Consider the following 14,483-nt stretch of genomic DNA (forward strand, 5'->3'; position numbering starts at 1 on the left):
TTTGGCTTGTGCCATAATGGCTTGTGCCATAATGTACTGGGCGGAGGCTCAGAGTGACAGTGTTTAAAGAAGTTATTTGCATGCCTATTCCAGTTAAGGTACATTAGGCCTGTATATTTAAATGTTGTTAACAAAACCAGTGCATCTGAATCTGTTTTATCTTTTCCAAGATCGTTTTGCTTAACCTCACTTCAACGTTCAAAAATGTTGATAATCACACTGAGCCAAAGTACATGTAGTTGGTATACACACGGTAATGGTCGCAGGATAGTGGGCGCACTGTGAGCTGCGTGCAAAGCGCTGCAGCAGGAGGCGGCGTGCAAGCAGACATTTTGGAGTCATTGGGTTTAATTACTATTTTTCTGCCAGATAACGAGAGAATTCAGCGCGTTGAGCACCCAAACACACACACACACACACACACACACACACACACACACACAAGCAAGTGAGATGAAGCAAGGCTGTTGAAGCCGATCGTGCGCGCAGCAGGATGGATGGATGGATGGATGGAAATATAAAAATAAAAGATAACACAACCCCTTTTTTATTTTTTTGAGTGTTTCCATTTAGGCACTGGCTTTCGTTCTGTTGGATTTGGCAAAGTTGTTTGGGTGAAAAATAATCTGCTGATGAGCAGGTTTTATAATTTATTTCTATTTATTTCTATTTAGGAGTCAGGAGCATTCATGTGATGACGCACTTTTTTACCCAAGGAGGACAGGTTCCACAATAGAAGGTGGACCGTGCGCACCTTGTTTTTATTTATAGGCAAAAGGTATTCCCAGGTGACAAAAAAGAAACAATGTGATCGACTGTGGCACGTGGGAAACCCGGGGAATAGATGCATGTGAGTTAGCTGAGAAATGTTACACAAACATGACAACTACTCCGATAAATACCGCTAAGTCAGCGATAATGACACCGTCAGAAAAAACACCTCCGTCTTCATAACTAATGACAGTGGACAATAACGTCAAGTTGTCCACGTGCGTTATTAAATATGCTGCGCAAACAATTACATGCTATGGAAACGCAGCCTACCCACATGGAGCACCAAGGCGCCATTATGAACAGAGAGAAAACTTGGCCCGGGCGTTTGTTTTTCAACCTTTCCTACTTTTTCTAACCTTTCAGCAGCAAGAATGCAATGCGCCCTCGGGCTGGAGGTGTTACTGTAGCCTACATGAAACTGTATTGCAACATTGTGTCAAAGATTTCAGAGCATTAGATTTAAATGTAGAAGTCAACATGTTCATTATAAGACATCTCAAGTCTCACTGTGCCTTATTTGATATTTTCTCTAAATGGATATTTTATCCAAATATATTGGACTAATACTAATGATCCACTGGTTATTCTTTCTTCATTAAAATTCTAAATATAGATTTGTTCACAGTAAATGGGGTTGTAGCATAATTTTGACATACAGGAAGATCATTTAATTTAATATGATGAAGAAAGATATGAAGAGTTTCTATAGGGGACTTGTTTTTCACCTTGATTGGCTGGAGTCTCGAGCACACACAGCTGCCAAACACACCAGGATGTAGACTTATACACTTTTAAGGGTTGGGTAATGGGGTTATGACAACATAGGCTAGCAAACCATAATAATTGATATTAAATAAAATGTTCAATCTTTTTAGTTGGATGCATTATATTTCAACCGGATTTATTTCATCGATCATTTAAAAGTGTTTACTTTAATTTTTGAGTCCAACAATTAATATAATACATTTATAGAATGTTACATTTATTTTGAAAGAATACTTGGACCAAGTCAAGATTTCTCTTTTTTTGGGGTCATATGGTCACATTCTGGAATCTTGTGACAATTTATTTATTCCAAACAAAAAGACATTCTGTACATATGTCTACCAAACTTCACAGACATTGTTTCACCATTTGTCAAAACTAAAATCCTTTTCCTTTAAAGTGCCCCCCTTTACTTTATTTCCCTAAACCCAACACCAGTTGTCTACAGTCTCACTCATCATTTCAGTGCACTGTGCTGATATGACAAAAGCAGCATGAGTACTATTGCCTTTTAATATCAATGAAATCTCATCAAGGGTACATGCGACCTCCCCTTGGCGGCTCCCTCAGCGTGTGTGGCCCCTGGGCTGGGTTGACAGGCAAAACATTTGTGCCGAAGACAAACGTGTGTTCGCTACAGGCAACACTTGTGTGTGTGGGCTGTCAGACGTGTCCATATATGTCATCTCTGAACATTAACAAGTGTAAGTAGCCATCGAGGTGGTGGTGAACTGTTGAACTTGAATGTGATCCTGCATGGCACAACATCACAGCGCCCTAAATAGAGCCAATGCTAAATGTGAGCCCTTCGTCCCCCCTGCAACAGAGTGATGTCGGCACTTTTCTCTGGGGTGCAGCGATATGGGTTGAGATGGAGGTCGGGAAACTGAAATGTATCCATGGAAAGACTTGCAGCAGCTGGTCAACACTTGGCCCGGGCCCCGGCCGAGCCTCGGCTGCATTAGAATCACTCACTCTCTCCATTTTGCTGTAAACTGGGATGAAATGAAGGCAGAATGGCATCATTGACAGCTGTGGACTGCTGAACCCTGACTGACCTCAGGCCAGGGCCCAGGCTGGGCTGCTCAGGCATGAGCTCACCTTGACCAAAATAAAATTGAAAATGTTGCATCTAGACACAAGTTCCACCAAAGAAACAGACCTTAAAAACTGCAACTAAAAAAGAAAAAGAAAACAAGTGCCCCCCCCCCTAACACGTTTGTGTGCCTTGCCTTCTTAAATCCAGTTTGAATCCATTCTCAATGTGTGTGTGCATGCATGCCAAACTGTACTCATCTTTTAATCCCCCCACAGTTTGTGTGTGTGTGTGTGTGTGTGTGTGTGTGTGTGTGTGTGTGTGTGTGTGTGTGTGTGTGTGTGTGTGTGTGTGTGCGTGTACGTGTGTGTGTGTGTGCGTGTGTGTGCATCATGCCCAAAACTAAGTCAAGCCTTCCTTTAGATGAAAGCAAATCATGCATTCACTCTTTCTAACAGGGAAGCTGCTCACAATTACCAGAGATGTCAGATCACTCAAGTTAATAACAATAATCACCCCAGAGACCTGCCTTGTCAATTCGCCCATTCAAAGCAACTGGGAATTAATTACAGGCTATTTTCCCTCCTATTACTATCCTGGAATTAAAACCCATCAGACACCTTGTATCTGATAACTCTGACCGTCCGCCGCAGCATTGATACAGTCACATTTGCCTTTATCATTACCATTCAACCCATCTTGTATTCTTCCGTCCCCTCCTCTTAGCTTGTCTATTACACAAGGAGCCTTTTCACTTTCCCTTCAATCTGCCTGCATGATAATTGGCCCCCGTTTGAAAGGTCCTACTCCGTCTGTCCAACTCCACAAGCCATTATTCTAATCTAGAGATGTGAAATTGCCTATAATTTTCCCTGATGCCCCGTCACTTGCTTCTTCCTCACCGGGCCCAGCATGTTTAACAAAGCACATAATGATCAGGAATGGGGGAAAGGGCACAAGGATGTGTGTATATAAAGAAGAAGATGTTAATGTAACACAATGCATGTCATTTTGTGAGAAAATCAGCTCGGTGGAGTGAAAACACGAGGCTCTGATGTGGCTTTTGTTCTTCAGAGAAACACCACAGCGGGCTTTAGATCTCCTGACCAAGGCTGCTCTTCTCTGACCAAGGTAAGACAGGACTGTGCACGTGGAGACTGTATGACTGGTGACATGGTGGTCACAGCAGCTTGCATGTTAGACGTGGGGATGGCATATTTATTTTAAATGCAACAATGTGTGTGGGTGTGCAGAGAGGCTTTTCTGTAATTAAAAAGTATGTGTTTATCTTGAAATAACAGCTGAACCAAGAACCTCACTAAGAAAGTGCAGATTTAAAGTTATTTATTAAATTATTGAAAATTATTATTGATTTTTTTTTTTAAATCTTCATCCCAATGACAACTGGCGCCATAAACCCATTGCAAAAGGCTGCTACATCTCACCAAAGACACTCAGAGATTTTTTGTGTAATATCACCAGAAAACTGCACTTCAAAATATAACTCTCATTCTTTTTTCCTGCTGCCTTTTATATTCAATGTAATGCTCATTTTGTTCAATAAAAGCATGTTGTAGATGATTTTCTTTCATTTGTTTTTAAATTCAACAAGCAATTTGCTGTGTTTGAGCAGAAAACTGAAAGCAGAACTGAGTTAACTTTAATATCGATTTATTTATCTCGAGTAATATCGACATGGTGATATATAACAACATTATCGCGTATGAAGTCTATTCTTCAGATCGTGCAGCCCTAGTTGAAAGCAGTTCTATTGTTCTAGGAAGCTCTCTGCTGAGGCAGGACGAGTGAAACCTGCAGAATAGATGCCTTGACCCTTTTATATTACATCACACATGAAGAACTAAACCTATGTTAGACGTTGCCGTACTTTAATAAATTCTTGGTCTTATTAGGAAGATACCTCCCAAAAAGCAGCATGCGAGATTGGTTAGTCATTGTTCCAATCCTTGTGTGGATGACATCAGACACATTGTATTTAATGTTTGCCAGACCGCAGAGTTATAAATGAAAAAGACAAAAAGAAGTCACTGGATGTTGCTTTAACGCACTTTTGGGTTTCATTATTTAGAACTCAACACGAGCACAAATTGTGGCGGTGTTTGCTAAGATATATATAGATAATTCTCTGTTTAGGCAGTGGAAGCGCCACAATGCGCAAATCAGTGAAAAAGACTGTAAATCAGTCGTAGGTTTCTTGGTGGAACAGCGTAGCCATTTGTCATCCTATTATGACAACGACAAGTTTTCTGTTTTAGTTCCCTCGAGAAAAGAGGGCAGGAAAAGATCGTTAAAATGCTGTCTTGCACGTGCTATCTCCACTACTCACGCCTTGTGTCACTCTCTGTTGGAAAAAACAGAGATCTTCTTTAAAAGCAGCCAAAAAAGTCAGTTTCCGTTTAAAAAGGTTTAAGAAAATGCAGAAAAATGTAGCTTAGAATTTTAAAATGTGTTAAAATATCATATGGTCTTGTTTCGAATTCAAAAGGAACTCATTTAAAAAGGTACGTGTCTTCATAGTCTATTAGTCAGTGCGTAACAGTTACCGAACACAACCGTGCGTAAAAGGTGGCACCCATCGCCTGTAATTTACCATGCTGAGGATTTTGTTAGCTTTAAAGTCAAAGTATTCGTCCTAAAACATGAAAGTTAAAAGTGCTAGTGAAAAGGATACAAGCAAACATTTATTATTATTATTGTTTTTTAAAACTTTTACTTTTAATCAGGAATCAATCCGCAGGTGCTTTGACAAAACATGACTGGAATGTATCCAAGCAGATTTACGTCCATCAGCGGGAGTGTTGACGGACAAAAGACAGCTGATGTTCCAGTTATGAATTATCTCACGGACTGAGCTGTGAGGGGTTAACAGAACTCAGCACAGTACAGAAGCCGGACTCGAGACTTCATCCACAGCTCAGGCACGCCTTTACGCTTTTGTTCAGGAGTCTTGCAGATGAATGAAGTTTCCATTCATTTAGACTTCTGTAAGTCACCGGCTCAGTTTGATGGATAAAATCAAACATCCATACATATAAATAGGACAGTACCAACATTTTCCTCATAAAATCTGACACCAAAAAAAACACGTCACACAAAAGATTCATCACAATAATGTCCATCCAACAGCTATTTATTTGCATAATCACCTGAAACGATTTTGCTAATAAAGTAAACCCATGCGCACTGGATATATTTGACATGCCTCTATCCAGAGTCTTCTGATAAACTGCACACACACCAAGTCGAAGAGTCGAAGCCGTGCACCCAAAGATGCAGTGAAATGATCACAAATCTAAAAATATATATGATGCATTGTTGACACATTTCGCTGTGAAACGTGAATTCCAAAAACGTACACTAAATACAAAGAATATGAACAAGATCAATCAACAAACACACTATTTAAACACAAGTCAGTTCTGAGAGGAGGCCTCGAGAGAAGCCAGCGAGTTCATTGTGAAGTGCGCTTAGAAGAGGCGCGAGAGCCTGGCCCGCACGAAACAACCTACTCACATCATCTGAGCCCTGGGCCCCGCGTCCTGATGAGGAGGGTGGTGGTGGTGGTTTGGATACCAGTTACCAAAACTGTTCATGTAATTGTTTGGGTGCATTTGGGCTCCTTTGTTCGCCATGGAGACGTCCCAAGACTGCAGCGCGGGAGAGCAGGGCGAGATGGAGCTAGTGCTGTGGAGATGTTCTCCCTCTGATCCGCTGCCATGCTTCATCATCTTTTTATACTTGGAGCGCTTATTCTGAAACCATATTTTAACCTATAAAAAGAAAAAAACACATAATTGTCACTGTGGTTAAAGAACACCAGTAATATAAAAGTCAAATTGAACCGTTTTATTAGCATATACCCCCTCCCCCCTTTTGTCCTCTCCCCCCTCCCAATAAACGTAATACACGTTTAGAAGTGGCCTTAAATGAATATCGAGAACAATAAAACCCTCATATAGCTCTCATCTTCTTTGGGTTGTTTTTGAAAATCCCAGGCTTACAACTGGCGCATTGTTGGCCTCACGGTTGCATTAAAGCGGAGCGATCTTATTATTCACCGCTTTATGAGTCCAATGGTGCATAAGTGGGACAGCAACAAGCCGAGACTGAAAGTATTGTGAAATAGAAACAGCCGCAAAGGGCTCTGCGGTAGGTCACTGACAATTGCTCATTGCAAAGTAAGACTTTTCCACGAAAACAATCGTGTGAAGATTCATTATTTGCATCAAAAACTCCAAATAAAACACACTATAAACAACTGAGCAGCACAAAAGGTTGGTCATTGTTGAGATTGAGGGATTAGGAGACAGCTCAGATGTTTATCTCTGGTTTTGAGACTTTACACAAAAGGGAAATCAGGCGATGCAACACAATAAACACCTAGGTTTGTTCCTTGAATGATAAATAGACAGCGACACGTGCACCTGTTTTGTCTCCAAATTATGTTCATTGAAATTATACCCAAACTGTCCTTTTTTAATTCCTTTATTACCAAACATTTAATTCACAAAATGCACGTGAGGAATTAAACACAAATACATACATTTTATTCAAGCTCATGAGGAACTATTTTCTATAATAAACTACTGAAAAACACTTGAAATCAGCTGACAAGCACTAATTCTGCAGACGTGCTATGGCTCCTTTTTCTTTTTCTTTTGATAGCCTAGTTTTTTGTGCGGTCGTGGTGCATTCACGGAGACAATATGAGGACCAGGGTTGACAAAGGAAATACCGCAATGAAATTAAGTATGGTAAATAAGACAGGCATTAAAGGATCAAGTTACAAATCACAACAATTTGCTTTCTCATTTGATCTCCTGAAGCGCAGTGATCCTTCCTCATATACAGCAAATAAGAGGTTTCCTTTTCAAGCATTTCAACGTCTTTTTTTCCTCTCAGTAATATTTGTCTTCAGTCTGCTTTAAGTTCTTAATTACAAAATATCAGCTCAACAGTTCTATTTAATTAGCCACAATGCTGAATAGTACAGGCCTGGTAGTGTGGACTGAATAATAGTGACATTATTCCAACCTCTTTTCATACCCGCATTACTACTTCTACTAACACTAATAAAAATAGGCCTAATGATATTACTACTAATAAGCACATCTTATGCTTATATCTTCGACCCCACACACTACGTTTGCTCCGATCCATTCAGGACCGCTGGGTGAGTTGAAGGCCCACCTGAGTCTGGGTGAGTCCCAGTTTGGCCGCCAGGTCTGCGCGCTCCGGTAAGGCCAGGTACTGGGTCTGCTGGAAGCGCTGGTGCAGAGCCTGCAGCTGCAGACTGGAGTAGATGGTCCGGGGCTTCCGGATTTTCTTCCCCTTGCCATTTAGACGAATGTCCCTGCTTTCAATCACCGAGGACTTCTCGCGACCTTGTGGATTGAAGAGGGAAGAACATGAAATAGGGAAAATTCTGATTTATAACTTGTATTACTATTATTATTATTATTATTATTATTATTATTATTACTATTATTGTTGTTATCTATACTTTTATAGCTCGAGACTAAAATAATGTCACATTTGAGCTTTACATTTTTCCTGATCCCAGAAAACTAACAAGGCTGATCTACAGGAAACATAGTGCCTGACAGGCCCGCACTGCCTGCTACACACACAACTTTTAAGGCCTCAAAGCCAAAACATGTAGCTTAACTTCTGATCTTTTATTGAACTATTTGACTATCATAATGCATCCCATGGCCCTACATGGTTTGAATTTAGTTTTATTAAATGACAAAGCGATGAAAGGACTGCTGTTTTCTGTTAAAGGGCGGTAACGTTGAGGGTAAAAAACAAAGCCTCCAGAGTTCCTGGGGCTAGGCTACACGGGCCATAACTCGACTTTCCCACAGAAAATTATGGTCAATAAAATAAATGGCACCATCTGACTTCATTACGTAACATGAGTGGTAAAGAGGGAGCATCCCTGGGAGGCGGTGGTTGAATGCTAGGCCTTGTTTGGACATAAGTGAGAGTTAGAATATGCCTGCTGACGTCCATGCCCCAATTAAACATTCAATAAAACAGATTAGGTCTAAATGTGCTGGAAAAGGTGACTTTATATATTCGCTAAACCTTAAAGTGAACTATTCTTCTCATTATTAAAATGGAAATGTAATGGAAATACGAGCCCAGTGCGTAATTGCGCCCGATGCTAAATCAGACTTCTATATTCATTAATGACATAACCGTTTAGGCCAGCTCGATTTGACTTTCTTACCTGTTGGTTCTAATCTGCTGTGGGCCAAACTGCTGCTGTTGCTGTGTTTGCTGTGCTGGTAGGACATGTAAGCAGACGGGGCATGAGTGCTCACCGCGCCGGGGTAGGCGTAGCCATAAGAGCGGCCATAGGACGCGCTGCCAGGAAAAGAACTTTCGTGCTGGGAATGCCCAGCAGCATGCAAGCCATGAACGGGGTAAATGTGAGAGAGTCCGGGGGAGTGCTGCTGGTGTGCCGGAAGTCCGTGGCCAAATTCTAGGAAGGCCGATTTGGAGGGATCCGAGGCATTCAGACTGTCAGGCATGAAACCCATAGACATCATTAGCTACAACACGAGTCCATAAACCCGGCGCTCTGTAGAGGGTTTCATCAGCTCTGTCGGGCAGCGAGGAAAACTTGGAACAAATCCACACTTAAGTCCAATGCTTGGCTCGTGAAAAAAAGTTCCCTGCAGTGAGAAAGAGTTATTACAGCGTGCATGTTCACAACTGTTTGGGAGGCAAACATCGAATAAAAGCGAAAGGGCTCCTTCTGTACATCATTGGAGGAGCTGACATGGTTCCTCAAACACCTCCTGCCTGCAGAGCCTCGAACACACTGCCTTCTATCTGCGAGCTCTCTGATTGGTCCGCAGCAGCAAGCTGTCACTGGAGCTCCAACATTATGAACTTCATTAACATATGATAAAGCATGCAGCTCCGCAGTGGCCTCATACTATGCGTTATTAATTAATTTGGGCATATCTAGACATTTTATTCTGGTTTATGTTAGAATGTCATCAAGTCATTAACACCATCACATAAAAAAGACGTTAAAGCAAAGACGTAATATGGTCTGGATTGCCCTACTTTTATAACTTTGGTAGAATTTAAATTTAACTATTACTTTTTTTACTTTTTAAATTCGTTTTAATTTAGTTGTGTTACAAGAGCCAAGGTTATATAATTTGGCTGGCCCAAAATGCCGTTTTATGAGTGTGACATGAATGAATTGGAAAAGTGGCTAATGCAGGTGAGCATACAATCTGAATTAAAGTTAGAACCATCAGCATAACCATAACCATAAATGGCGCTAATAAGTCAAATAAAAGGAGAGTTGACATTGTTTTGTTAATAAAGTTTGTGCACTTGATTCTCACCAAAAACAGCTTAAGCTTCAGTTATTTTAGTGATAGTTTTAATAATGTAATAATTTGACACGTTTTTTTAGAAACCTTGTATTGACTGAATGGAATAGATAACAAATTTATGATTTTCCATATTATTTTCTGCTGTGGCCCTAGCTCATTTAATATTAATGCACTATAAGGCTTTTCACTGATATTTGGATTTTCTTTTTCATTTTTAAAATTGTAATTGTCGTACAGAATTTATAGACAATGCTTCCACAACAACTCAAAGACATAAATATAATGCATTTTACTACAATGTTGTTCACACTGTGTCACTGTGTCAAACTTAGGCTTGTTTAGAAAAGGACAACTACACATTTGACAGTCCATTAACACTCCTCACTGGTGTAAATCAGCCACGTTGGAAGTAACTAATGTGCACCAGTGCACCAATAATGCAATTAAAAAAAAAGTAGTTGTATAAATGCTTTAATACAAATCATTTCTTTGATTACGCAAAAAAATGGGATGAAGATGAATAATTCAACCTGTTGAGGATAAAAAACTGACAAACTCTCGATCCGAATAGATGTTTGATTTCCATTTTACATTAAACTAAAATACTAAGGCCACCTGTCAATCACATTTATTTCTATCTAAATGTCATCCTTTGTAAAATAAAGCAAACACAAACCGGCCAAAAGACGGCTGGATTGTGGCTGCAGAGTCAGCAAAACACGTGTGGAGGTGCATGTGGATGCAGTGTGGGAGTGGGGGGAGAAAATGGTGACCACAGGCTCAAAGGGCGACCCTGTTTCCATGTTTCAGCCTCTGTTGGCTCACTCTCAAGCAGAGTCAATCCACAGGTGGAAAACAGTGGGAGGAGAAAAGAGTGGAGTTCCTGCTATGAAGGCTTTCTTTTCAATTAATTGATTCACCGTGTGTTGCAGCGCAGTTTTATAAAATACTCCATCTCAGCTAAATCATACACTGCAGAGACATTACAAGCAGAGTGTTTGGTGGGTTGAGCGTGGTGCTGAGCTGCTGTCCAACCCCGTCATTTTGGTCATGTCCTACCCAGCCTGCAACTACTGGGAATCCAGATGGGGGCTGGACTGCTTCCCAATTCCCCACAGGCCTCAGCCATGCAGCAAGCCAGAACAAAGCCACAAATTATTATCATAGAAAAAAATTGAGTCACAAAAAAAATGCTGTTGAGAGGCCATTTTCATATTGTGGGCGCAAGTTTCACATATAAGGCCTCGCAGCCTCGCATGCACTCCTCACTTGAAAATTATAACACGAGAGACTGCAATACTGTGTCTATTAGGAATTTCTTGCAGCATTGTTGGTGTGTTTTTGTTGCTATAGGAGTAGGTGTTACATTTAGAAGGCAGTGGGGAAACAACAGTTCCCAGGAAAGTCACACTTTTTGAAACATGAATGGGATCAGGGAGGCCAAATGAAGATAAACAGAAAAGCTTTGAAGAAGCAGAGGCCTTTGGGCGTATGTGCACAGCTCTGTTGTGAGACACTTCAGCAGCTGAATGCAGAGGATTGAGTCCTGGATGTGAATATCTGTCAAAACTGGGCAGGGCCAAAAAGGTGTGGGCATAGAGGGAGAGGGAAAGCAAGGTAAGGAGGCTCTTTAAGGCTTGTAATTACGTCTGTAGTACGGGTGAAGAACAAAGGCAAGCCCTGGAGTCATAGGGCAGGGATGAGTCCTAGCTGTGGTTGTCTGAATACACGCAAAGGGATGATGTTAAAAACTATCGCAGCCCAGACTCACTGGCGTCTACTCTCCTGCACAGGGCACACATACGTCTGCAGAGGTGTGGCTGGCATAGGTGTGTGTGTGTTCACCCTCTCTCACACGCACACCAGTGGAGTTTGTCTATCACCCAGCTTTGATGCAGAGTGACAGCATTCTTTGTGTACAAACCATGAGCACATTCCCAGGCAACTGCCGTGGCTGTGATCTTCCCATTGGCACATCATGTTTTACAAGTAACCCTCTGTTGAAGGGGCTCGAGCCGAGCGGAGGCCTATGGACTCAGGCTGACAGTCCACCACCTCGAAAGGATGCCAGGATTTATTATCACAGGCTCAGCTCACCACATAATAGACCCAAATAAAAGACCCACATGTCTCATTTCAGCAGCACAGAAGATGGGTCTGAAGCTGTGGTGTCGGTTTGACACAATTTTACCACCAGAAATGCATCAAAGCGGGGACAAGCCGTGAGAAACATAAAAAATACCTAAACAGACACTTTTGCACATTACTAGATGAAACACAGATATGGTTTCATGTATGTCTTTATACTTTTACATATGAATAGTACACACGGTCCCATTGCTTCCCTTTGTGGCTTTTATATCACAATAATCCATTCTGATGAGTCAAGCTTTCACATTTCCCTCACATGTCACTAAAACGTCTTCCAGTGATAAAAAGCAGCTGTTTTGCAACCCTTTTGCATCAACAAAGCCAATTCAAACGAAAGGATTTTTTTTAATTCTCTGACTGTTTTCTGCCTCAGGAAAGAGAAGGGAGCAGAGGAGGAGCCCGAGCGGAGGATGAACGGCCTAATCTTTCCTCCAGGCGCCATCACACAGGAACACTAATATCTCTACGACCGGCTTCTCATTCCACAAGTGCAGTCACATTGCTGGTGGTGGGTGTGTGTGTGTGTGTTGGCAGGGCCCCGAGAGTTCACACATGTTACATGATCAACATTTCTCATGTGCAAACCTCTTGGTATTGCAAATCATTTTTACACACTGGCTCGGCTGTTTAGAAAAGAAACACACCTGCTTGTTGTTGTCTTTTATATCATGTCATCTGTGTAATCTCTGTTCTATGGGGCGGCTGTGGCTCAGTGGTGGAGCGGAAGGAAGGTTGGTGGTTCCATCCCCAGCCCAGCAGTCCCATGTCGAAGTGTCCTTGGGCAAGACACTGAACCACGTGTTGCCCCCAATGTGGCACCTTCGGAGTTTGACTGTGTGTGAGTGTTTATCTGAGGAGCAGGTGGCACCCTGTACGGCAGCCTCGGCCACAGTGTGTGAATGGTGAATGGTTCCTGTATGATGTAAAAGAGCTTTGAGTAGTTGGTAGGACTAGAAAAGAGTTATTTAAGAACAGTCCATTTACATTTATTCCAGTTTCTATTTCTAATAGGCCTCTGCAGACTGGTTTATTGATACTTGGGTTTATGAAGTTTAAAATGTTGCCTTTTAAATAAACAGGAACTATAATCACATGCTACTGATGATGACTGACAGCTTTGATGTGCGTATTATGTCATTAAATTGATTTGCAGTGAGAACGTTTCAACTTTCAAGACAACAATTACAAGAATGTGTCCTTTATTGCTAATATTATTTAATATTTAAAGGTTAAGATTTCCCAGTTTCCAAAAGTGTGTCAGTCATTAATACATTTTTTTTAAATTTAATGTATTAGAGGTATTGATTTGATACATTTTCCATTTTGCCGGAAAATATTGGACTGAAATATATATATATATTAATAATAAAAATAACAATAATATTAATATTATTTTCTTGAATTTAGAAATAAAATTAACATACAATTTGTATGTCTATAATTAATCTCTAGTAGCCTAACGTAGGATTTAAAAGGAAGTTTAATATTCCGTAGAAAAAATAATTGTTTTATGACATTATGAAAAGAACATCTGCATTGGTTTGTGCCACTAGACTATATGTCTCCAAACAAGGAGATACAAATAAAAATAAAACAGATATTGTATTAGTTGGTTATTTTTTCTTGTTTATTAATTCCGTATGGAATATTTATTCCGACAGTAAAATGAACAAGGCCCTCCCGCGTGCACGTTCATCTGAGTTGTTTAAGAATATCTATAAAGCGCCGTTTTTATTGACCAATTAGAAGTAAAAGAAAAGAAATCGAGTCCATTAACCCTCATGTTGTCCTCGGATCAAACTGATCCGTTATCCTCTATCAGTGTTGTTTTAATTACCCAAAATAACATGATTGACTCCACACAACGCTCTTTGACAAGTACAAATCTCTACTTTCATTCATTTTGGGACGTCTTATTCAATTTTACAGCATTTGGGAGAAAAAAAATTAAAGTGGGTTTGAAATAGTATTGAGTAAAAGTTGACACATTTCCAGTCTGTGATTATCCATCAACATCCATTCCTTTAACTTTACTCGAAATAATTCCTAAGTTCTACTTTTCTAACTCAAACACTAGGTATAATTCCCTAAATATGAGGTTCATTGACCATAAATTCCTAAAATAACTGTGAAACTAAAGTTAATGAGTTAGTGTTACGTAGTGTTGAAAAGGTCCAAAAAGTGACAAACTTTGAAAAAAAGTGTCAAAAGTGTTGATAAAAGGGACAAAAACGGGAGAAAAAGTGAAAAACGTTGATAAAAAGCAACAAAAGTGTTGATTTCCCATTTTGAAGGGAAGACAACCCAAGGCTTAAACAGGTGTTTGAAAAAAAAAAAACAGAAGAAAAAAATAGTGCGCGTGGACAACAACA

General features: G+C 40.5%; 1 protein-coding gene across 1 annotated transcript; it reads right to left on the minus strand.

The window, feature by feature from the left end:
• Positions 1-5,303: 5,303 nt before the first annotated feature.
• On the minus strand, positions 5,304-9,464 carry dlx4b (distal-less homeobox 4b). Its single transcript, XM_034861054.1, has 3 exons — positions 8,832-9,464; positions 7,787-7,980; positions 5,304-6,366 (listed from the first exon to the last, which is right to left on the minus strand). The coding sequence occupies exons 1-3, from the start codon at positions 9,151-9,153 to the stop codon at positions 6,106-6,108; spliced, it is 777 nt and encodes a 258-aa protein (XP_034716945.1). The 5' UTR covers positions 9,154-9,464; the 3' UTR covers positions 5,304-6,105.
• Between the last annotated feature and the right edge of the window lie 5,019 nt (positions 9,465-14,483).

This window comes from Etheostoma cragini, chromosome 21 (genome assembly GCF_013103735.1).
Source record: "Etheostoma cragini isolate CJK2018 chromosome 21, CSU_Ecrag_1.0, whole genome shotgun sequence".
In the NCBI taxonomy this organism is placed as follows: domain Eukaryota; kingdom Metazoa; phylum Chordata; class Actinopteri; order Perciformes; family Percidae; genus Etheostoma; species Etheostoma cragini.